At 43.2% G+C, this 25,974-nt stretch overlaps 1 protein-coding gene across 5 annotated transcripts in view; it reads left to right on the top strand.

Moving 5' to 3' along the window:
• The first annotated feature begins 389 nt into the window (after window positions 1–389).
• Window positions 390–25,974, top strand: part of OSBPL2 (oxysterol binding protein like 2) — a 55,519-nt gene continuing 29,934 nt past the window's right edge. Inside the window, exons 1-5 of one of the 5 annotated variants that reach the window (XM_090064925.1) lie at window positions 390–466; window positions 3,813–3,918; window positions 11,579–11,643; window positions 16,167–16,197; window positions 21,055–21,217. In XM_090064925.1, the coding sequence (XP_089921051.1) occupies window positions 21,181–21,217 (37 nt within the window). In that variant the 5' untranslated portion in view covers window positions 390–466; window positions 3,813–3,918; window positions 11,579–11,643; window positions 16,167–16,197; window positions 21,055–21,180. Of the gene's footprint in view, window positions 467–570; window positions 1,402–3,812; window positions 3,919–11,578; window positions 11,644–16,166; window positions 16,198–21,054; window positions 21,218–25,974 lie in introns of those variants that run through there. The other 4 variants (XM_090064927.1, XM_090064926.1, XM_090064923.1 and 1 more) reach the window with 4 other exon arrangements.

Here is a 25,974-nt window from a genome sequence, read left to right on the forward strand (position 1 = left end):
CAGCTCAACAGTGAGGGGTATTTTTAAATTAATTTAATTGAACTGAATTTGAATGTATTTGTTTATTGTTATTTGTTATATATTCGTGTGCGCATTTATGTTGCTATCATTCCCTGAGGGAGAGGCCGTTAGGTGCCTCACCGCCCGGCCCAGCATGCACCGCGCGCCCCGCCTGCCCCGCGCCTCGGCCGTGTTGATGCCCAAGTTGCCCGTCTTCGTCTCGATTTGCATAACCACGCCTCTCCCGCCGCACCATTGGCCGGCCACCTCCCCCGCAGGCCCCCGGGGCTCCGGCCCTAGCGTCCTCATTAGCCTGCGCCCGACCCTGGGAGGCGCTGATTAGCCGCTTCGCAGCAGCCGCAGTGCTCTCATTGGTCGTTCGCCGCGTCACTCGCCGAATGTTGGGGGCTGTACTTCCGCCTCGGTGTCAGCGGGGCTTGGGGTTGCAACGGGAGCCGCGCGCCAGGTATGTTCTCGCCGGGGCGGTTGCCAGGGCAACGCTGGGACCCTTCCCGCCCCATCCCTCGGCGCGGAAACTGGCGTCCCTGCGGGGCGGCGGTCGGGGCCGGGGCAGTGCCCCGCTGTGAGCTCCCCGCAGTCGGACAGGCTGAGGCCCCACGGGGCTATGCAGGACAGCCCCTGCCAGGGCCGGGGGTGGGTGCTGAGGGAATGGGAGTCCTCTCTCTTCCTCTGCGCTCCCTCCTTGGCATGGTCAGGGGCCAGTCGCCTCCCGAGTCTTGGTGTGGACGTGCGTTTTCTTGGGGTCTCGGGGCGTGATGAAGCTGGGAGCTGAGCGCTTGGCTTGGGGGCATCTGCACATGCTGTCGGGCCGGAGGATAGCCGCAGCTTCGAAGAAGCTGAGCTGACACAGCTTGCCTCACATTGCGCCGCCTCTTCTTCACCAGTCTTCATTGCACCGTCGCGTGTGGTGGCTCGGGGGCATCGAGCGGCGGTCATTCGTCGCTCTTTTCCTCATCATTGGGTTCTGCTTGCTGTCTGGGGGCAGCCACGTGCTTTCCGCCAGTAGGCCCGTGCCTGGCATGGTGGCGGAGAGAGGAGACCCAACGGAACGAGCATGGAAGCGCAAGACGCTCCGAGCATGGATGTCTTCTAGGCTACTTTCCTCCAAGTAGTGACTCGGTCTGGTATGCAAGTGACAGCTTGCCCCCGTCGCGTGGGAAGCATGTTATCTTTTGTACTCCCTCATTCACAAAAATAAAGTGAAGAGAGTTTCCGTGTGAAGCGGGCGGAGAGGCTGGGAAGACGGATCAATTTGTTGTTCTTTGGCGGGTACTGTTTGAGTCGAGCGGGAATGGACTGGTAGCTGCCCTCTGCTCCTTTTGAAGAACATGCCAGGAAAGCTGCACCGTCAGCACAGCCCGGCCCAGTGGACACATTAAGGTGAAGGAATATGATGATAAACTCCGAAAAGGCGATATTGAAACACCTGTTCTCCAGAACCAAGTGGCATGTATTACTTGAAGCTACTGATGCACTATTTCTCCAAAATGAGTTCCTTGAGCTTGCCGGGGCAGCCTCTTGCAATCCGCGTACAAGGCCAGTTAGATAATAGAGTCCATTCCCAAGAATAGTTGATGAACAGATATGAGATCTCGTCTCAGTCTTGTGTACAGGAAATGTGGGTTGGTTGTAAATATTTAATTGTGCTGGCTACTGTCTCTACAAATGTACTTGGTTAAATATTGTGGCTGTTTGGGGTTAATTTTCTCTGTTGGTTGCTTAACTTTTTTATCTTAGTTGCATATTATAAAACAATTCACGAGCTTTCAGAAGCTTATAAAAAATGAAAATATCTTGATCTTTTTTAACAGGTTTTGGTTCTGGGTATGACAGTAAGCTGCTGGAAGACTGTTCTAGATTGGACATAAGGAAAAACTTCTTTACTGTCCAAGTCTCCAGAGTTTGGAATAGACTCCCTCCAGAAGTGGTGCAGGCACCTACTCTGGATACCTTTAAGATATGCTTGGATGCTTATCTTGCTAGGGTCATCTGACCACAGCTGACTTCCTGCCCCTTTGGCAGGGGCCTGGACCCAATGATCTCGCGAGGTCCTTTCCAGCCCAAATGTCTATGAAATCTGTGAACCCAACTGGAGGGCCCAGTGGCAATGTGGTGGAGCTACTTGTGGTGGGGTAGCTCCTATAAAATACCACAATTTTTCAGCCTCCAGAGTAAGGTGAGCATAGGGTGCCTCAAAACCCTAGCCTCCCATGCCTCGTGGGTACTGCTTGGTTGGAGTAAGGCTAAAGGGACATCACCCTGCTGAGGTGTTAGCAGGGCTCACATTTTTTGCTCTCTGGTAGAAGTGACAACCATTGAGGCACTGAAGGTCTGGTCCTTGGACTCTTGTCTCAGTGGTCTGAAGCAGGGATAGTAGGTCTAGGGCAGCCTGTACTTCTCCATACTCTTACCTAAGTATATGTGTTGAAGGTCTTGGTGTAATGGCCTCAGGGCATAGATCTGTGGTGTCTGTAACAAGGTGTGTCATTCAAATTGGGTTTGTCAGCCACAAGTGGATTCATCAGGTACCTGACTAGATCTCTCACATCGTACCCCATGATTCAGGGGATTGCCTATATAAAACAAAAAGTTAACAGTGTGTATTACTAAAATGATAACACTGCTTGTATGAGTGTTTTCTTGTGGGTTCAACTGTGTGTTCTTTTATAAGTGTTGAAATAAAGGGGGGGAAAAAAAATCTCCCGGTATTGTTCATTTTTATGTCAGAAAGTTTACCCATTGGTCGCTTTTTTTTAAGGTGCTGCATTTTGCAGTAATTTCACATAGACATAAATATGTACTTTGTAGACATCATTGCTTTAAACCAGATTTGCATATAAGTGCTGTGCAGTTTTAAGGAAATAACTTATTTATGTTAGTGCTACAAGGCAGTTTGTCCTTGAGTGTCCCAGAGTTCCATCAAATCACTTCTCAACTAGGACTTCCTTTTCCACGTCAGCGCTTCTGTACTTCACTAAATATTGATTTTTGTCACCTGAGTTATTAAAACATGCCCTGAAAAGAAATGCTTACTGTAGACACTTGCATGACATGGTAGAGCAGATTCTTAGGCTGTTTGTTTGTTTAATCTGTTTTACAGCTTGACACATTCTTTGTGTAAAGAGTAGTTTCATTCTACTTGGTATGTTTTTTGCAATAACTGTTTGCCAAGAACATGTACTCCATGTTTTAGAAAAATACAAATCTGCCTTATATTTGTAACTCTGGATATCAAGATAGTTTTTTGAATTTGCATGGAATGATGGTAAGCTCATAGGGATGTCTTCATTCAGATGAAAGAAATGGGGAGTGTAAGCAATAGGAAGAATTGGTAGATCTATCTGTTGCTTTTGGAAGGATCTTGCTGAATGGTTGCAAAACTTTGACTTCACTGCAGTGTGAGGCTATAGACTGTAAATCAGCTGTTTGTAAAAATCTTAAGACATGTACTAGGGTAGGTCCTGCGAGAAACCACTGTTCTCAACTCGTGTTCTTAATATTTCACTCCAAAAAAAAAAAAAAAAAAAAAAAAAAGCAAGTGTGATCACAGAATATTCTTCGTTGCAATCTAAAAAGTTTGGCATGGCAAATTGTATTAAGATGCTAAATAATTATAATGTGTCACATGTGGTTTAGTGTTTTTTTTTTTTTTTTTTTTTTTTTAGACATTGTGTTAAAAAATACTCTGTAATCCAGCTGTAGAAAAGTTGTCTTAACTAATGAGGCAGGAAAACTAATCAAACCTGATTTTTAATCTCTTTTTAATCATACTTGGTTTTCCTTTTCTTTAGAAAATAATCTGTGGCCCAGGCAAATCCTGTGAAGTATTTCAATACAATACCGTATGCTCAAGCACTTCATTTAATCACCTATTCAAGCTCTTCAAGAATAAAGCAGGTAAGATCACTAGAAATGTTGAGACTTTCCAAAGACCCTATTATTAGCAAGCTTATTTTGAGGCCCAGTATTTCATACAGTATTATACTAGTTGCTTGATCTTGGATATGTGCATCTCACTTATAAATAGTTGCTGTGTGCACAACTGAATTATATCTACAGTTGTTGGAATGGGCATGGATCCTCCAAATATGGTTTTGGTTTACATTGGATTCCTAGTCTTAAAATATTGATATCAGTCACCTACTGTCTGGTTGGTAGTTGATGGGTTGGAAGTGGGGATTTGAGTTCTGTTGTCTTGCTGTGATGCTGGCAGCTTACAGACTAACTCATTCAGAGAGGCATAAGATGATGGGCTGAAGATTGTCTGTCTCTTGGCAGTGGCATAACAGGCACTCTTGAGCCTTATGTATTAGGACATCTATCCTGTACAGTAATATCAACAGTGAGTGTATGCCACCTGTATTAGTGCACTATAATATAAACCATATTTTTGGAAATACCAGGGATTAAAAAAAATCTGAACCAGAGTTGTTATAAATGAGCATTAATTTAATTGTAAATCAGAGTTATTAGTGGCTTGGAAAATTTAAAAGGGCATGCATCTAACAGGCCTATCATGCAAAAGCTATTGTAGATGTGATATGACTTCGTAAAATGGGGCTTTCATTGGACATGTTGATATCTGCACAGTAGTCTGGTTTTAATATAGAAGAACAAATAGATTAGCTTTTGTCATTTAAGAAACCCTGGTATTTAAAATTTGAAAGCTATTTTGTTTACATTCTCAAATTCTGAGGCAGTGTTTTTTAAAAGTTGCACCCATAGAACAAAGTCTTGTCAGCTAATCAGTTCCTAACTGTCTGGATTTAAAAGGAGAAAAACCCAACCACCTCTCATTTTGAGAGTCTTTTTGTGTTTTTAAATTAAAAGGATTGCATATGAGTAATTCCATCAAAACAGTGTTGATTAACCAGGCTACTTAAAATAATTTGACTAGTAAATCAGGTGTATTAATTTAGTGGGAGGTATTGAAAAGGGAGCATTGTCTGTTCCTTCAGAGATGTTCCTGATGTCTTGCTAGAAGTTTTCAGAAACTGAATGATAGTAAACAAGTGTTTAAGAACAGCATCTTTAGATTTATAAAAGACTTGTAAGAAGGTTATTGAAACTATTGCAAAGTCGGTAAAGGTGGATTAAGATCATAATTGGATGGCTTTTTTGTTATAAATAAACTGATTCCAGTGCATCGAAACATCTGTGGTATGAATGTTCTTTAGAAGCGATTCCACCATAACAGAAATTCTTGTGTTACTAAGTTTTGTTGTTGTTGTTGTAATTTATGGTCTTAATCTTAAAACCCAAAGATAATAATGATGGTTGTTGTTGTTTAGGTTTATATCCTGCCTTATACAAAAAGGCTCAGCCTGTTTCACATATGCGCAGAGTCCTGAAGACCTTTCTGTGTTACTGCTTCTGAATTGCATTGTGTCATAGTAATTTTTGCTGTACCTTAAGTTTTGGTGGTTTAGTCCATTGTAGCACTTTTTATTATACTGGTATGTCAGTATAGTTACTGAACTTATTTCTAGCGTGGCTGCCATCTTGTATAGCCAACAGTTGGTCTTCATGAAAATGGATGATAGTGATGCCCCACTAGGAAGAGAATCATTGATTAGCGGTTTTGAGTTTGGTAAGATGTCTCCAAGGAGAGATGCTGCTAAACCAAAACTCTAAATATGTTTTACTGTTCTAGTGATTTTTTTTTTTGCTTGTTCTTGGCCTTGTTCCTACGTGCAGTATCTATTTCTGTAATCCTTATACCTCACTGGTCAAATTATGGTGGCGGTCACAAGGATAAGAAATGTGACAAAACATGTTGCTATGCTTTTTGCTCTTCATGATTTCTCTTTGCTCCACAGTCCTATTGCTCTCTCTCCCATTTTTAAATGATCATCTTCATTTGCATAATGAAGTTAAACAAAAGTCATTGTTCTCCTTGGTATTTGGCTTAGGCTAGATCTGCTTCTTTCACAGAGCTGAGGAAGGGCATTTTGTAGCCAAAACACAATTGTCTGACATCTCTCCCAACTATCCAGTAAAAGATATTGCTTAAATATTGCTTCTCTCATGAGTACAGGAGTCAGACAAGGAAGTATTAGGACTGGGTCATCTAAGCCTTTCAGAGGCTATTATGGACTCTGTTCAGTGCTTCACAAAGAATGGATAAACCTTTCTTGCTGTAAAAGTTAAATAAGGAATACTTTTGTTTTATGGATTTCTGAACTAAATTTGCATGTAGCAAGATTTTTCCAAGTATCGGCAGTCAAAGAATTGCATGCATTGAGGCAAAATGAAACTTGGGTACAGCAGAACTTTTGCCAAGAACACTAAGACAAGATAGCAAATTGTTAGGTTTCATTGGTGCCCTGTTCAGGAACTTCGGCCTCTTTGTTCACATGACTTTCAGAAGGAAAATCTGATTCAGAGAGGACTTGGAGCATATTGATATTGGCCATGTTACTTCTCTCAGGATAGTCTTTGTGGAATTAGCCTCGTATTATCAATTCTTCTCAAGGGTGATGGGAGAGAGAAGTTCCTCAAGAAACTTATAAGTAGCAATGGGTTTTACGTCAGGTTTGTTGTTAAAGAAATGTGAATTTTTTACAGGATTAGGAGGGATGGGTTGATACATCTTTGTCATCATCTCAAGCAGGGCATTGTATGTCATGATCATGGAGGCCTGGTGACTACCAAAAAGATAACACAATAGAATTTCAGGCACTTGTGAAGGAGGGAAATGAAACGGTAGAAGAGTCCCTGTAAGGATACTAGCATATTTGCAAAGTGATACTGTGTTACAAGTACTCTTTTTCGATGGATCCCAGCTTTCAGATGAAGATGTAAGGTGCAGCAGGGCAACTGTGTGCTCTTGATCAGGACTATTTGGGAATTTTTCTTTCTGGGGAAGACATTATTACTTGAAATTCAGAACTTTTGGGGAAAACTTGAGTTTCAATAAGAGTGTCAGCAGCCAGATTTCTTAGGCTCAGGATACAATTTTGGGTCAGAGAGAAACAATGCGACATCAGTCATGAACAGAGAAATGAAGATGAGTCTGTTGCATCACAGATGGGTGTACTAATCACTAGGCCATACATTTAGTCCCTCTCCACCCCACTGAATAGTTGGTTATTTAGGCAGAGTGGAACAGGCCCAACGAGAGGGATTTAGAGAGGCTAATGGCCTGCAGGAGAGGGCACTCCGTGGGGGACTTGTTATGGATTTGTTTTAGGACAGAGTGAAGGCAAATGCCATGACCATGACATCTTTCGTGAACCAGTGTTCTCGCTTTTATGGACTGTCCAGCTCCTGATGCAATATTTCTGAAGGTCCGCATCCTGAGAAACAGAGTACTTGATCCTGTGTGTGCTGTAGATATCTAGCTGACGTATTGTAAGCCAAGGTTTGAGATGTGCCAGCTGTCTCTTTGCTGGCATCACCCTTGAAATTAGGTGATTTGTGAAGTGAATTATCAGGTTAATAATACACTGTGCTTTTATGGAAGTAAAAAAACAAAAGCTTGAAGCATGTAATCAAAAATCATAACTAAAATCAGATGTAAAATTAGGTTTTGTAATAGGAGTAACTGCAGCATTCAAAGAAGATGAAAAGTGGCAGAGGGCCAAACTTTCATTTGGCCTCCCTCACTTAAACTGTTTCTTTGTGCACTGTATATAGAGAACACAGAAGCATGTTCTCACTTTGGAACTTGCCTGATGAGCAACTTCAATTTCCTCAAGGCAGATCTTGGTTGAAGATGATGCATTCAGACTTTGAGTAGAAACAAGTTTAACTTGCCAAATAAAATCTTCTTTTGGGTTTGGCCAGGTCTCAGATATCTGCTTTGCTATTCTTTGGTTGAAAGCATAGGGAGTGCATGATGATAGCAGCAGCTACCTAAGTAGCTGAGAAATTCTTTGTAGTTGGTGAATTTTTAATGCAGTTTTAGACCTGTTGTTGTGGGTAGCCTAATTTCATAAATCAGTTAGGATTCATAGTGACTGAAGTTTTTGTGCAGAGGTGAAAATGCAGCATTTTGACACTTTGAGGATAGCTGTAAGATGCAAATGCATATATCTGAATATTTATATCCTAATCTAAGCTATTTATTTCTGTTCCCTGCTTTGGTTGTAGTGGCAACTGTAGTGAGTTAAGATAATACTGTCTTTCCATGAATCCTGATGTGGAACTGTAGCTGTTTGGTCTTCTGATAATCTTTATATGCTATAACAGAAATGTCACTGCTCTGCCACTGGTTAGTTTGGAGTCAAGTCTAACTGAAAGTTTCACCCATGACCTGAGAAACCTGCCCAAGGGAAACATTGCCTTTTTATAATTATGGGTTATTTGTTATGATACGATAACTGCTATTAGGAACATTCTCTCCTCTGTGACATGTTTAGTTTAGCTAATGCTGCGTAACTTTAAAGCTTGACCAGCATATTTCTGCTTAATTGCCCATCTGTTACCATAGTGCCTTTTTATAGCATTAACAGAGGTGAACAATATTTAAAATTGAGCATCTTTCTAGTGATCTCTTGGTTTGAGGAATAATTCACACAGTGTTTGCATCAAATGAGCTTTAATGAAACCTTTTCTATTAACTTGGAGATAAAGGAATTAACTAAGTTTTTTTCCTCTCGATTTGTTTTCTTTATGATCATTTTTTTTCCTCAATCAATTTAGCCTTTTTTATTACCTTGCCTTAAACATTGCTGTATCACTGTTGGGCCAGCAAGGCTTTTCCAGACTTACAGAAAGGTTAATTAAATTGCCAGTTCATTAATTCTTCCATGATGCTTCAGTTTATGACACTGCTCAAGGTGTGTTTTGTGTCTACATTGCCTGAGAAGCTGACTTTATGAAGACAAAATTTTCAAAACTGGCCATAAGTTGTGCGGTCCAACTTGATGTGGTTTGAGATATGGTGTTAGTAGCAGTATACCAGAAGTACTCACATAGGAACATGGTGTGGTTTGAGATATTTTATTGCCTGGGTTTGATGTAGTGGGCCTGCATGTTTCTCTCAGGCTCATTTCCTCCTTCCCCCCCCGCCCCCCCTTCCAGCCCTTGAAGAAAAAGGAGTCAGAAAAGAGCTTTTAATTTTTAACAAAATGAGAGAGCCATCTTTAGTTTTCGTGGGTAGCTTCTCTTCACAGGAGTTACACACTCACGCAGAATTGTTCCTATGTGAGTACTTCTGGTATACTGCTACTAACACTTAAAAAAATAAAATGTTGTTCCTATGGTTCCCCTGCTACTTGTGTACTTTAAACATCATGTAATACTTTCTTGGATGCCCACATTCAGAAATGTACAGAAATGCCCCTGAGCTCAGCTTCAGGTGGCTCCAGAAATAAAGGTTCTCACCATCCATGTTAAGGCCCCTAAAGAAAAGAGTCTTGTTCCTCCTCAGAGTTCAAAAGTGGATTCCTCTCCTCTGGAGCAAAAATCTTAATTGTTTCTTTTGTTCCCTGTTCAAGGAGACTCCATGACCTGAATTGGGCACCAAATGGAGGGTTTTGCTTCATTTAGCACATTTTTGACTGATATGAGTAGGCAAGCAAGGATGTTGTATAGTGCTCAGTGTTTTGGTACTAGCTGTGACCTCTTCTCTTTCATTGCTCATAATAGTGATATCGAGTGTGATACCAAGCTATCTTTTTTAGGCTTCAGATTAGCTCTGTGGTTCACAGCCTTGTCTACTTTGGCACATGGAAGATAACAGGGAAGCACTGAAAGACCTCCATGCTCTGAAGGAGCTTGAGCTTCTTGACTTTTTTAGTTGGGATTAACATCCTTTAAGTACATCTAGCATTTCACTGGGACTAACCTCTGTGGCACCAACTGTTGCTGTTACAATCCAGCAGCCCTGCTTTAGCAGCCCCACACTTGAAAGAGCTGGAAGTCACATTTCTCATCTGCCTTGCAGCATGTGGTGAAAGATCTACTTATTCCCTGAAAGCTTCTTTTTTAGTGCGTTGGTTCAACAAGGACCACGTTCCTGTATGGTGACCCTGGGACCCATGGAGTCCTAACCGTGGGTATGCTCTGCCTGCTTCCCCTAGTGACAGGGGAGCAACTTAGAGTAGCAGAAAGTACAGTCTCACATACCTCACAATCCTCAGTCTGAAGAGGAAGCTTGAAGAAAAATAGTTCCAAGATGAAGACATGTCTGCATTGCTGACACCTGGATCTGAAAGCATGAAGAAGCACTACAGTCTGATGGGTATTCATGCTAACAATTCAGAAGTCTTGAGTTTATCACAGAAAGCCACCTCTTACTCAGACCTAATTTACCACAGGTTAGCTTTCATCTGCCACGGGGTAAAAGTTGCTGTGGAGCTGCTGTTGTGCAGCAGACACCTGCCCTCCTTTTTTTTCTCCTCGTAATGGCAAGCTTGTGTATATGTGTCCTAATGAACAATAGAGTGTATACAGACTGACTGGCTAATAATGCCTGCCTATTGCTAGAGCTCAGTGACCTGCTTATTACAGATTTTTTTGGTTGCATCTAATTTTAACTGATTTTTTTTTTTTATTAACCCAATAACGTTGTTTCTTAGGAATAAAGAAATTAAACATTAAGCTGGGAATCTCCCACTGTTCCAAGAGTGGTGCAAGACATTTGGATATAATTTGAGTACTTTCCATTTAAGAGCAAACCTTTCAGGGGCTTTCCTTCTGGTTGTAAAGCCAATCTGGTCATGGGGGAAGAGGGGGCCTATTACTTTGCCTTTAAGGGGAATTAAATTAAAATGTAAATTAACTGTCATTTATGTTGAGTAAATTTCTGCACGTCCCTTTTGGCTTGCATATCTCTTGGTGCTTTAATGAAATGCTTACTACAACAAATTATTTGACAACTCCATCCCCATGTGAACAATGCTACACATTGTCTAATGGCTTTAGAGTGCTTTGCCAAAAGAAATGTCCGCTGTTAGCAGTGCTATGCTAAAATGGATGGATTTGCTCTGATAAATTGCTAGAGTTGTATGAGGGTTAATTGTATAATGTGCTTTAGTAAATTAGAGACGCGTAGCTAAACACCCATTTACTAGTAGAGTGGAGTTTGGGTATAAATGATTAGTTTTGGGAACTTGTTTTCAGTCTTGTAAGTGCTTGGTTTCTTGAGTTACTTAGTTGGCATCAATTTAGAATTTTTTCCCAGGATTGGATTTATGTTTTTAAACTGTGTTCTTGAGAGCTTGATGTTCATGATGCCTTATTTAACTTGCATGTAGTTGGTTTTACAGCACTAGTAAAATGTGAATTGTATTTAATAGGAGTCAAAATGGCAGTTCTTTGATTTAGCTGGTTCCATAAAATCTTGTATACTCTTGGCAATTGCAGGTGGGTCCAGGCTATGCTCTGCTTTGTTTGGCAAAATCACAAGACCAAGCTAGCAGCAGTGGCATGTGTTTGCTAAACTTACTAGAATGAAATGAGAAGTAACACTGGTTCTCTCTACATCTGTCATCTTAAACTTATTTAATTTACATTATACTTTTGTACTCTTGTTTAATTGCTTTGTGCTCCCACTAAATGTAATTTTAAAGTGCAGAATTGTTCTGTGTGTTGTTTTGATGTTTTTCAGATCAGAGATTTAAGAGGTAACACAATGTACAATTTCACCAAATATTTTAGAAGCTACATGTTAAGGTAGGACTGATGGGAGAAGTCCTTTAAGCTTGCTTTATCTTTTGTTTTCTTTCTACTTGATAAAGATGCTTAACAATGGTGTCTGTACTACAGTGCGCTCGGTCTTCTACAGAAACGAAGATAAATTCAGGAGCTTGTTATAGTGGCATAGAAACCTCAATAACCAACTAAAATTAGCATACCCTGTGCTTCTGAAGGTACTAGTCTTTAACCATATTCCCTTTCTAAGTGCTTGAGAGGATAGATGAGCTTTGCAGTTTATTGGTGGCATGACCCAAAGGTCAGTAAGCCTGGGTATTTGGGGTCAGAAGGGAGTGAACTCCAAAGTCTCTTATCAGAAAGTCTTGCCAGCAGCTCTCTCCCTTTGTAAACAGATGTCGCTAATGAGTATATCTATTTGACCACAAATGTGTCAGTGCCATAAAGGGGAAGAACAAATCCTTAGAGAGTGGTAAATACTTAAATGCTAAGGCCTAGATATATAGACGGGGTTGGAAATGCATAGATCAAAGCCTTGGTCTAATCTTAAAAGTCCACTGGACAAGCATTCAGATCATCTCTCTGTAATAGGCCAGTTCATTCTGCACTGCAGTCCAGTCTACACATTAAACCAAAACAGTATAGCATGGAATAAAATGGTCTTCATGGCAGAGCTCCTCCCCCCCCCAAAAAAAAAAACCCAACAAAAAACAACAAATGGACAAAAAAAAAATGTTGGTCTCTCTTGGTCAGATTAAACAAAGATTACATATTAGCCTTGTCCCTGGCTGTGACTGATCATCCTGTTGTAGCTGTGGATTTAACCCGGGGTAGGCAGTTATTTTGGCTGGAGGTCCACTAAACGAGTTTTGATGAGTGTCGAGGGCTGCACACACACAATCTTTCAGAAAATATCATTTTAGCAAATTGCAGATTAAAATAATCTGCTGTACCATATTTTAATTTTATTTCAAAAAATATTTTTGTCCTGATTTATGTTTTGAGTAGTGTATATAGAGGTGATTACATAAAAGCTCAAAATAAAGTCTTGCTTTTGCATATTGTGTGTGTCTGGGAAGGGGGGTGAGGTATGTGTGGGGGGAGGCTGCCTGTGTGCTAGGTTCTGGCAGCTAGCCCAGGAGGGTGGGCAGGGGGGCAACATGTGCAGCAGAGCTTGTCTGAGTAGTTCAGGTGCGGGTTCAGTCCAGCCCATGGCATGCCACATGGGGCTGAGCTCGTCCTACTCCCACCTGGTGCAGCCTATGCCGCGCTCTCACCTGTGCCTGCTGGCCTTGGCCCCAGCCCCAGCCAGTGGACACAGCTTTCTGATGTGCCTGCTCCTGGTGCGGCTGCAGCCGAGTGGCTCCTACCCCAGTGCACGGGTCTTCAACTCCAGCTCATAGCCTCCTTCCATCCACTTGGTTGCCCACAGGTGGCTGCTCATCATGCTGGTTGGGCAGAGTGGGTGGAAGGCAGCTAGGAGCTAGAGCTGGAGCCCTGTGCACTGAGGTAGGATTTCTGCCTGCCGCTTCCTTCCGACCTGGGAGCAGTGCAGCAGGGGCAGGGAGGAGGAGGATCTGCTGGAGGCAGGGAGGAGCCGAGCAGTATCTGGGCAGTTGCAGCCACATCAGGAGCAGCCTGGCCAGGAAACTGTGTGCGTTGGCTGGAATTGGGGCCAGTGGGCATGGGTGGAAGTGCAGAGCCAGCAGACTTCAGCCTAATGCGGAGTGCCACGGGCCAGATGCAGTCAACTGACGAGCGTCCACCCATGGGCCAGATTCAGTCAGTTGGCAGGCCAGATCTGACTCCTAGACCCTATTTTGCCCACCCCTGATCTAACCAGTCTCCCAGATTATGAGTTTAGGTTCTCAATCAGTAGGCAAATGCACAGTCAAAGTGGCAAGTAATATGTTGGCCCCAGCTACTTTTTCTAATCCATGTGTTTGGCCTGGAGTAATGGTTAAAGTCTAGAACATCACCAGTGGGCAGCTACTGAAAAATGTTTGGCTCTTAATCAGTCTATAGGTCTTTGCTGTGCATTAAGAGTACAATAAAATTGTTCAGATATACTCTGTACAGTTAGTTGTATTGTAAGGCTGGCCTTTCCCTTGTGAAGGTTGTTCTTGAACAGAAATTTGATTCTAAACTCATCATCTTCCTGTAGTAGCATCTCCACAATTTATAACCCTCAATTTATGGACCTGTACTGCAGAGAATTGTGTTAACGTCAGTCACACGTGTATAGGAATGACATTGAGAGTGGAAACTAGAAGCGTTACAGCTGTCATGTGAAGCAGACAGGATGTTTTATCTTTTGCCTTTGCAAAGTTTGAAGAAAGTTTTTTTGCCATGTCCTTTCTTGTCAGAAGCAAACCTAATCCCAAGTTTTTGATCAATGAAAGGCAAATGCTGATAACTATATTTGTTCGCATGCGCTGAAATTCTTGTTATCTCTGCAAAGTGAAAGGATGGACTTTAAAAAGAAGTGATAAAAGGCTCAGTTACTACCTCACTGCTTTGGGAAATCTGATAATGTTCACATGTTCTGAACCACTAGCCTGTCTCAAAGTAATGAGAAAAAATAGGAGCTTAGAGGAACTAAATAACAGACTGTTTAGAAGCAATGATAAGAGTTTAAGTTTCATCCACAAAGGCACTGAAAGGCCAAGATCCTCCCTCACATATTGATTGTTGCAACATCCAATATTTATACAGCACCTTTTTCATTTGGAAGGCTCCCCAAGTGCTTGATACATATATTATCTCAAATACGTTTGCTGGGAATGGACAGCAGCAATAAACTGGAACCCTGAAGAACCCAGGCTTGAGGAAATATTGGTGTGTGCTGCTAGTGGAAATCCTGCTCTTAACCTCTTTCTGAAGCATGCAGGTTCCCCATGCTAACTAGTCACAAGGTGCTTAGCTCCAGCTTTGGCTCTGAATGGTTTTTACTTTTGGAGCATTTAGCCTTGAACCAGATAATCTGATCTTTATAATATAACAGGGAGCACATTCCAGTCCTATGCGAGTGTTTGTGATGTCATGAGCTGCTGCATGGGAAACGGCCCATGGGTTTGCCCTTGGCAGGTAACTGAGAGGACAGCAACACCTGAAACGCACTGTAACCCTGGTAAAGGCCAGGGTGGTTTTAGCTATTTTGGCTCTTAACTATTTTCTCTCTCTCTCTCTCTCTCTCTCTCTCATTTAAAAAAAATAAAATAGTAAGAATAAAAAAATAGCATCTTTCCATTCACCGTTTTACACTGTTACAGGATCCGATTCTTCCGTTGATTTCAGTGGGGATTATTCCTGTTTTATATTTAAACACGTGCCAGAGATGTTGGGCTCCATTGTATTAGAACCAGAGGCTTGCTGTTTTTGGTCTTGAGCAGGTTTGTCCAACATGTGGCCTTTGGTGCTACCGCAGGAAACAAAAGTAAACACTGTACTTTTGTTTTTTTGGGGGGAGGGGGTGATGTGATACCGCTTCCTGTGAGGTCTTTGAATATGGCTCGCTAGCCCACTGGGTGATTAAAAAGTTCATGATCTGGCCCCACATTCAAAAAGGTTGGACACCCCTGGTCTGGAGAGTTACCTCTTTTGTTTTTGAGGACATCATACCTATCCAGTTACTGATGCCAGGAGAGCCTTGTTTTGTGTCCTTGCTTTACTGTCTACCATTTCAAAATTTACTCGAACTGTCTGTCTTCCAATCTGGCCCCTAGTTCATCTGCTGATAATCAGACTGGATCCCAGAAGCTTGCTAGTTTTATCAGTCCCTGACCATACTTTGTGATTGTTTAATTATGGCATTACAAAGAAGACAAGAGTTGGTTGCTGAAAAGAACCAAATTTTCTAATAGCTGTCTTTGTCTTTAAAACTCCACCTTATGCAAGACAAGCTACTTGATTTCCTTTGGGCTTGGTCAACTGAGATTAAATACAAAATTAAAAGATCCTGCAGAAAATTGTTAAGGAAGCCTGGGCAGAATTGGGAATATCCTTTCATTTTGGGAATGAGAGAAAGTCATAGAGAAGCAAAACCAAGAGCTGTCAGTGTCTTGTTACTTCAAAGGAGAGAGAAGCTGGATAGCCCAGTAAGTTGAGGTCCATAGAACAGGAAGAGCATAAGTTGTTAGTGCATCTCAGCACTGTCTGGATCAGTGGTTTCTTCTGGAAAGTCTGATTCACTTTTTTCCATTCTGTGCTTAGTTATCTGCAAGGACATCAACAGTGATTGTGAATGTGGCCTGGTTCTCAACAGTGATTTGTGATCTTGTCCCGGTTCTTGACAGATAGTTGTGCATATCTCAACGTATTAATTGATTGCAAATCACTTCAGTGGCCACAACCTCAGCCAGTGCTCTGTATTGGATTAATTTGAGTGACCTGAAATAAAAAGGCTCCCCTCAATAGACCAGCTGCCACTACGTTTTTGTGCATTTCCTTCTGTCCTTTGTCTTTGCTCGCATGGTAGACGAGCTTGTTGTACAGGGAGGTATATTATGAAATGCACTGTTAATCTCTCTACCTTTTTGTTCCAGATAAACACCAGTTTCTTCCCAAGCTTCAAAGGTGGGATACTGCGAAATTCCTGAACAGTTAATGAATTACTTCGCGGAGTAAATTCTTTTTCATTAGAAATGCTGTTTGTTAATTGCAGCTTATTACTTGCACCGTAAAATAAAACGTATCCCGTATTTTAAGTTTTTTTGCTGCTGCTTATGAGACAAAGGTTATGCATCTCTCTGGCTCTTAATTTTTTTTTAACATTGAGACTTAAACTGAATTATGTCACTCTCCAAATTCCCTGTTGGCTCTAAACACTAGACTCCATCTTGCCTTTGCAGCCAGCATCCAAACTGGCAGTGGAGAGGAGAGGGCAAAAATTTCCCTAATAAGAAACCCCCCCCTGAAACTTATGTCTTGGGGTTTATATAAAAAATAAATGCTATTGGGGTCTGTTCACAGATGTACCGGGCTGCTGGCAAATAGACCTATGTCAGTTTGCAGCCGACAAATGCTCTTGGAAGACTTTGCACGTCCATGTCTCATCTGTTTTGGTGGAAGAAAAATATATTCTTATTACTTATTTTAATGATGTGCTGACAGCAGAGGTTTTTATCTTGTTAAAAGAGACTGATCATACCAAGAACAGGGGCAGCAAGCACAGGGTATGTAGTGCCTGTTTGCAAACGTTACACACCCACATTCTACATAGGGTGGGGCGGCATGAAGGACAACACGTGATGCAGTGTGTAATGGTTCGCTCCCATTTACAGTTCAGGCAGGCTGCATGCATGGGGGCAGAATAAGGTTCATATTCTACCTATTGAGGATGGCAAAAGGGTCGGAGGGGTGGGGAAGTGGTGAGAGCAAAGGTGTGGCAAAGAACAGAGTAACATGGAGGAGAGTCAGATTAAGAGAGAGTACCTGGATGAGAGTAGGATGCAAGCTGACAGGCATGGTGTTTGTAACAGATGTGAGAACCTTTTTATTTTGGTTTGTTTTACTGCAGGAAGAAATTTTAAAATTAATCTGAATTACTGACTTGTAGCCCTAGCTGGTGTCTAGAGACCCAAGTCTCTGCTCAGGCAGTGAACACAGTGGTACATATAAATGAATATTTTTCCTCTAAGTACCTGTTCATGCCCCCAATTGTGCAAATAAATTATGTTTGTTTTCATGTGCATGCTAAGGCCTTTATGGGAAACTTGGTCTGGATTTAATTTGAAATGTAGATTTCTTCTTTGCCTTCCCTTTTTGACCTTTCACGGTGTGTATGTACAGGGTAAAATGACTCTGTAGGCCACACAGTGTGTAAACATTTAACAATTTGTGTATCACTTTTTGAAAGGTCTCTGACTTGTGTATTTAATTAAGGTCTTGAGCAAGGTGTGTCATACAGAATCATAGAAGTAGGGTTGGAAGGGACCTTACAGATCTTCAAGTCCGACCCCCTGCCAGGGCAGGAGAAAAAACTGGGCTCAAATGATCTCAGCTAGGTAGGCATTAAGCCGGGATCATCTGTTTAGGCACTGGCAGTACAAAATAGTGAGAAAATGCTTCACAAAAAAGAGAACTTCTACAGACTCTATTTACTCGGTCACAAGGAAAGAGGATATTCATAATAAGGAAAGTGTGTTTGTATATCAATATATAAACATATTATATTCACATTTATAAATAAACAAAACCACCAAGTAACACGTTGCTGGGTTTAGCGAAATAATACATTATGTTGGTAACCTTTCTGTTCCCACACAAATTTTGGAGATTTGCAGTTAAGTTTCCTGAAGTAATGCATGTTACACTTATACATTACTACTTTTTTTTTCTTCTTTTTTTTGAAAAGCACCCCATACAGTAAGAGGACTGGAAATTTATATTAAAGTAATTTCTATCACTGCTTTTTATTGCCTTCTCAAGTTGTATTTGTTTGACAATACTGAAATTTGCATTTGGTTTCTCATGATATAAATGAAACTGTCTTATTCTCTCTCAGATAGTAAACGCAGATATTGCTAAAGTTGTGGGGTGTAGAGAGGGATTATTTAAGGTAAACTCAGTCATAGTTCAGCTCCTGCTTCTAGTGGGCTGAGGCTTCTTTACGGTCTTTTGTTGGCCCTTCACATTTCAATAGTGAAGTTTCTTTCTGCTCTTAGTGAAGTTTCATCCTGTGTACTTGGCTTCATCAAATTTTGCCCTTGGATTGATTTATTTTTTATAGTGAGCTGTTGCATTTCGCTCAGTGCCGCCTTGCATTTCCACAACAGTCTGAAAATACCGACTGCAGCTTGGGCATGTTTGAGACTTTGTTTGATAGCACTGAGCAGCTGGTAGCTGTGAGCAGTTGATAACCAGTGGAGCTACAGCAGGTATAAGGCCAGTGACTAGGCAAGGGAGCAAAACACAGGAAAAGAGAGAAGGAAGAAGTAGTCTGACTGTTTCATTTCTGCTGTAATCACTTCATAAAAAATCAGCAGCTACCAAGAGTTTTGAACTTAGTGATAAGACACTGTAAATAAACCATGCTAAGGGTGTGTCACCTTTAAACCTTGTGGAGGCATAAGGGGTGATTGTGAATATTGGGTTATGCGAAGACGGATATCAAGGCCCAGGACTCAACAGTGAGAGGTAGGAGGGAAAGCTTCGGGAAAGAGAGCAAAGCCTTTGACCTTTGACAGAGCAGGCAACTGAGGGTAGGACTCTAAATGGGACACAGGATGCTACTGGGCTAAAATGTTTCCACAGCAGAAGTTACTCTTTCTGAAGGAAGAGCGAAGGGAGGTCCATGCACACAGACTGTGTTTCTTTCTGAAAAACAAGATACGGGGGTTTGAAAGGCAGTTGCAGCCATTGCAGGAACCAAATCTTATGTGACAGGGAAATAAATATCCCAGGATAATGTAAGTTATGGCCATGGATAGGATGTCAGGAGCTTTTGTTAAAATGGAATGGCCTGAGTGAGACTATTCCTAGAACTGCTACTATTGCATAAGATGAAGAAGGGTTTATAATGGCCAGGAATAATCAGGATTTCTCATTCCAACTTGTTTAGAGCAGTGGTCTCCAAAGTGGGGTGCTCAAGACAATCCATTGGGGTATGGGAAGAAAATATTAGAACTTATATTTATATAAATATATATATATATTGGGGGTGCGTGCTCAAATTTTCTACTGATAGGGGTGTGCGATCAAAAAAGTTTGGGCACCACTGGTTTAGAGGATGACCTAGTGCCAGTATACTGCAGTAATGTAGTACATGCTTGATTACTTAACAGATGCTTGGACAAGCACACTCATGATTATGGAAACTTCTCAATTAAGTGCTATTTTTTTTTCTTTGACTAAATGAAAAAATGACGTTGAGTGAAGTGAGAATGTTTTGGATACGTAGCACACAGCACCTGGGATAAATTTATAATCTATGTGGTGAGTTTATGTATTTGTGGCGTGGCTGCAGCTTGTGAGAGAGAATGGCACTGTTTCCCTTCAGATTCACTACCCAAAGACAGGTATCTGGGCTGTAGCTGTATTGGTCTAGACTAGAGGAAAAAGCAGTCTGGCCTCATGGTAGAGCTGATATCTTTTGTTAGACCAACAAGATTTTTGCAAAAAAAAAAAAAAAGTCTTTTATTTGCAACCTTTTGGGCACAAACACCCTTCATGAGGCATCAGAGAAAAGATTGTAAAAGTCTTCCTGGGTAGAAATGAAAGTTCATATTTCCTAGGATTTCACAGAGGAGTCAGTAGATAGAAAGCTTTTTTGGGCAGGCAGTTCTTAGCTGGTAAGGAGTCTCTCAGCTCTCTTTTGAGGCTCTGTGATGATGCAAATTGCTTTGAACCAAGGCAGGAGCAGTATCTCAGGTTTCAGGTGGTCACAGTTGCTTCCTGCTTGGGAAATATATGAACTTTCATTTCTAGCTAGGAGAAATTTTTACAGTCTCTTATCCAATGCCTGATGAAGGATGTTTGTTTCCAAAAGGTTGCAGTTAAAGACTTTTTTTTGCAAAAATCTTGTTGGTCTAATAAGAGATATCAACTCTACCACGAGCCCTGATTGCTACCCAAAGACGGCTGATTCTATCCTAATTTAGAGCCAGTGTGTGCAAGGTCCATTGTAACGGTGGCTGACAAACTGCTCTCCTTTCCATGCTCCCAGAGAGTGAAATGGGTTACGTGACCTAGAAGTCTCACTGCTTTTGACAGCAGCAAGGTTCTGGGATGGTGAGTGAGAGTAACTCTCTTCCTTGCTCCCTCCAGAGTTGGTTGTGAGGGGTGCTGTTTTCATTTTCTCCAGAGTGAACAATCTTTCTTCTGTCTGACACATTTGTAGTTCTTCCTTCACTTACTTCCATCCTCTGTGTGAGACCTGACTTCCCTTCTGACCACATTTTTAAAGTACATACAAGTAAATTAAAAAATGGATTAGAATCTCACTCTCTTTGTAGCTTGCAGAGTGAACTGTTTTCCCCAAATGCTTTAAACATCAAGGCAGTAGACAGCACATGGTCTGGCTTGTGTGTGCCTGAAATTCATATCCTGTCACAGGGAGAAAGTGGAAGTGCAGATGCATCCTTCTGTTATTCCTTACAGCAGATAGATAAATGGTGCTGCATTGCCCATCTTAGAATGATTTGTTTTTAAAGACAACTGTTTACTGGGTGTCTCTTCCCTCAGCTCTTCTACAATTTCTTAAAGGAATTGATGCTGTATTTCTCATCTTAAGAATAATTTGTTTTTGCTGCTAAAGAAAACTACTTACTATCTCTCTCTCCACCCACCAATTGTTGTTAAATGCTAGTAGATGCAAACACAAAGATTCAAGTGTTTAGGCTTACACTTGTGCAGAGAAGGTTTTACGTACTTTTTAGTTCTTTCCAAAATAAAGTGAAAACACTAATTTTTTTTCATTTTCTTCTCAAACAGACCTTCCAGAGTGACTTGGTATCTACGCAGGAAGCTTTCCACAGCACACGAACATTTTAATCTCTAAATCTGGCACAACGATGCATTAGACGAAGCCAGACTGGTACAGAAATTTCATACTGAAGGATGAATAGTGAAGAAGAGTTTTATGATGCCGTTACTGGTGAGTGAAGACAAATGCAAAATAAAACCACAGGCTGTGTTTGTTGCCAGCAAGAATGTAGCTCCATTGTTATTAGGAGACCACGCACCATTTTTATAATTTGTGATGAAAACTTTAAGGGAACAAGAAGGAATTGTTCCACTTCTACTTTTAGCTAGGGAGCCAGGAACCTTTTTTAAGCTTAGTAGCTCTCCCTGTACACTTAAAGAAGCCATTAACCTCTGCCTCACTTTTACTATCTGTATAATGAGGCAATCTTGTGGGAGGGCAGAAGATTATTGTTTGCGGAGTACTTTGAAAATGACAGCTATTGCTTACGTGCTGAGTGTTAACTTCAGTGAAGAACTTGTCCCGAGGACTGAAATGGAAAACATTTCCCAGTCAAAAATTTGATTAATATAAATGGATGCTTCTAGCATAGGGAGCCAAAAGTCTTTGCTGTCTGCTGTTTCCTTTACAAAAGCCAACACACACCTCTTGATAGTTGAGCCTTGTGTTGGACAATATTTCCCTTTTGAACTAATAGAGCCTCAGCTATTTCCAAAAAATTTAAAACCATGTAAGAATAAATTGAAATGCTGTATAAAAATAATGTAACAAAAAGCTTCTCAGAGATTCCAAATCATTAATCCCCTTATCCTTTAAAGTGTCTTCAGAAATCCTAGAGTGGAAGAAGAATAGGAGATATTGGCCTCTGGAAATTTTAGTGAGTTGTGTCTTGAGCATCTTGGAATCCAGGGAGTAAAAGGAGACGTACTGGGGAGCATGGAGCTCTTGAGAATAGGAGTAGAATGGAAGAAGTAAGATGGAGGGGGAAGAAGTATGGTGCTGCTTGAACGTAAGAAAAATCCCTTGATTTTAATTATGCTGCAAAAGTGGTAGTAGGGTATCAAGAAGTGAACCCCATGCATACACCTGCTTTAGAAATCACATTTTATAAAAGGATTAAATGATCTGAGGATTTGTCTCTTGCATTGTTGATAACATTGCTGAGACCACCACAGTGCATTGTCTGCATGCTTGTTTGGTCCATTCCTTCGGTTCTTGGTGCGCCAATGTACAGTCCTGAAGCTGGGTTATCTCGCTTTGCCAAACCAATTCATCTTTTTTTATCTGCTACTTAATCCCTTCTGACAAAGGTAAACCAGTAGCACCAAGATGCAAAGAGCCAAAGAATTCTGAGTCCCAGTGACCAGGAGTTGCTTGGGTTTACTTAATCTCTGCTGCCTCCTTGCTGCAAGTGGGGGATCATGCACTGTCTTTGAGAGCCCTTCTAACCCTGCCCCAGCTGAATCCTTATGCAAGAAGAAAGATAGTAGGAGGGAGAAGAGGAAAGAAGGAATCCAGGAAAGCAAAATGCCAGGTCTTAGCCTTGTTCCCATTGCAGTGACCAATTCATGTGAGCTTGGAACCTGAGTGCTCTTAAAATTGGCCCCTTCTGTTTTGGGAAGCTGGGCTGTGGTGCTGATCCCACAGTTGAATGTGGCTGGGCTGGGTTGTTCTCCCTCATGCCAGCTTGGGGCAAGTTTTCCTAGGTTCATTGACTTTGGCTATGGTTGGGGCATGGTGCCATGTTTGGGATTGGGTTTTTATGCCAGGTTTTCTATGCACTTTCTCCATCGACTACTGTCTTGCTAATGTCAGAAAGTTTTGTGTGCCTTCTCCATGAAGATGTGGCTGGTAGCCCTCTATCTTCAGGGACAAACTCCAGCTCTGGATTCGCCTATTCAACTCTATATTATGGTTAGGGACCTACTGGATTTGTACCTGTGCAGTTTTCATGGAAACTGGTAATTTGGGGGTGCTTTGAAAAATGGCAGGCCTCGTGATTTTGGCGGGCTCACTGCAAACCAACCCACCCCCAACTGGTCGGTAAGCAGAGAAAAGGGCAGGAAGCCCTGCAGTCTTGGAGCACTGGGGCTGGGGGGAGGGAAGATAGAGGGCAGAGGCGGGGTGCACTGAGGAGGGTTGGGAGGCTAAGGGGCAGAGAACAGGAGGGAAGAAGGGGCGGAACTGCGAGCAGCAGGAGGCGAGGGAACCTGGTGAAGCTGCTTGTGCAGCATCCCTGCTTGGGGATGGCCTGAAACTACACCTTAATTACCCAGATTTAAACTTGAGGAAATCTTTAATCCATGCTTAATGATGCATGGATTAATGGCTTCCCTGGGCTGGTAATCAAGCTGCAGTTTAGAGTAATCTGGAACTTTGTGGGGAAGGGTGGGACTGCTGGGGCCCCTCACCCAATCAGAGGCAGGGCAGGGGGAGACTGCCATGCTTGGCCCATGAAAATGGTGGCTGGCGTTGGACTGCTCAGAAAATCAACTGGCTGCCTCCTTGAATTTGGTAGGCCCTAATTTATGGTAGACTAAATCCCAGGGCATCTCTTTAAATACCCCTGCTGGTATGGGCAGCCTTCTCAGCAATGATCAGAGATGATCTTTGGTCCGTACTGTTGTCTCCCCCACTCTGTGTCCATCGTTTTTCTGCAGTTCTTCAGCATTCAGAGTAGGTGTCTGCTGCAAGCTTCTGTTAGGCCAGGGGTGGGAAATTATTTCAGGTGGAAGGCCACTTACCCAGTTTTGGCGACCTGTTGAAGGCTGCATGGGTGGCCCTTCTCCTTGACAGATGCCCCACCCCTTGGTCACCATTTTGGGACCAGTGCCTCAATGTCTTGGGACCAGTGTCCCAGGGTCAGCACCTGTGGGGCCCAGAGCAGGGTGCAGGCTGGCTGGGGTCTGTGGAGCCGGGCTGGGCTGCACCAGCAGGGAGAGGGGGGAGCTGGTTTGGCTCCGTAGAGCCCCTGCCGGCTGGGACCCTGTACCCCTGCTGCCCTGCTCTGGGCCCTGCTGGCACTGGCCCTGGGACACCAGTGTGGGCTTTGTGCTCCTGCGCCCACTCACCTCCAGTGCCCCCCCAGCCCTACGGTACAGGCGGGGGGCAGTGCACAGCCCCGACCCCCTGCTCACTGGCAGGGAAGTTGCTGGTGCAGAGCGCAGGGAAAAGCGGCCCCTCACCTGCCCCATGGCCCACGCTTCCTGCTCCAGCTGTGGGGCCACTTCCCCCCCTTCCCAGCGCTCGGCACCAGCTTGTAACCTGCCCCCGCTGCCAGCCTGGGCTCTGTGCCGGCTCCAGGCTTGCACAGCAGGGCTGTGCACAGCAGCAGCAGCTGCGGTTCCCCCACTTGCCGCACTGGGCAGTGTTTGCTGCTGCTGCATGCCCAGAGCTCGCATGCTGGGCAGCCCAGAGGTGGCAGTGGCAAATGTTGCCCAGCATGGCAAGTGCAGGGGCTGCAGCAGCTGCTGCCATGGTGCAGCCCCAATGGGTGAGCCCAGAGCTGGCGCAGGAGCCAGGTTGGCAGCGGGGGTGGGTTACAAGCTGGTGCTGAATGCGGAGAAAAGTAGCTCCTCGCCCGCCCTGTGCTGCAGCCCCTTAAAGCCTGTGTGGGGCTGCCTGTGCCTGCTGAGGACAGCCCTGCATGGGCTGTGAGTGGCTGCAGCAGGGAGCGCTGGCCACAGGGCAGGTGAGGGGCCGCTCTTCCCTGGACTTCGCACCAGCGCCTTCCCTGCCCCGCCCCCTTACCTGGGCTTCCTGCACTGAGCAGCCACATAGTCCGGGGCCAGAAATCTCTGCTGGGGCTTCCAGCTGGGGGTGAGGCTGGGTGGGCCCTGCTGTGCAGGAGCCTGCCAAGGATTCCCCTGGGTCCTACTGCCCCTGGTTTCTGTCATTTTTTTTTTACGGGAACCAAGAACAGGTAAATTTTAAATTTTTTGAAATTTTTTTAGGGGCCTGCGGGCTGGATAGAATGGCCTGGCGGGCTGGATACAGCCCATGGCCCCTACTTGGCCCACCCCTGTGTTAAGCTCTGGTGAGCTGACTAGCTGATCGTTCAGGTTCTTGGATCGTCCAGGTGCCTTGGACTTAGATTTGTACTTCTAGGAGTCCTGGGTCAGACTAAACCAGGTTATGCAACACACGGCCTGTCATAATTCTTGATTAGATGGACAAGGACTTAAGAAGCAAAATGGTCAATTAACAGCAAAACGAGGGTTAACCAAAAGCACAGCAGTTAATCTGTGCATGTCCCTGCACGTGCAGCCCAACTTCTCGCTTGCAAATGTGTTGAGGGTTTACATGAGCTCAGAGCAGCTCTTGTTGGTGGCAGCCTCCTTTGGAAAGGGTACCTTGCAAGTGATTCTCAATGAGATTTGAATTACACCTCCTCCCCTGAAGCTTCCCTGCCCAGGGTGACTTTGAATTGAATTCTGCGAGACTTGAGATACTTGCTCAGTGGTCTCATCCTCTTTAGACTCAAGGCACCCTAGGAAATCGGAAAGATCCCAACAGGTCAGAGTGTTTTTGACAGTGTGGATTCCTGTTTACCTTGTGAATCATGCTTAGGTGTTTGCTATTGTACAGCACCCATATAAAGCTGTCATGGCACTCTAGGGTGCCAACCGCCCTGGTTGAGAATCACTTCCCTAGATCTTGAATTTGAGCTGGATCTTCTTGCAGACCCACCATTCTGCCGTTTCTGCAGACAGTCTTTCCATCCCATCAGTCTTGCGACTAGGTGGGTCAAGATGACCTTCAGACATGCATACCCCTACCTTGTAGACAGCAGTACTACCTGAGGGGGCTAGACTAACTTCAGGTACCTGTAGTACTCTCAGCACTAGCCCAATCTATGTGCTGCCTCCTCCCAGCAGAAACTGACTTCAGTTTCAGAGGAGGCCAGGGCCTTTGCAGGAGTGACTCAG

Source organism: Crocodylus siamensis, chromosome 10 (assembly GCF_052110815.1).
Source record: "Crocodylus siamensis isolate JL-2025a chromosome 10, ASM5211081v1, whole genome shotgun sequence".
Lineage (NCBI taxonomy): Eukaryota > Metazoa > Chordata > Crocodylia > Crocodylidae > Crocodylus > Crocodylus siamensis.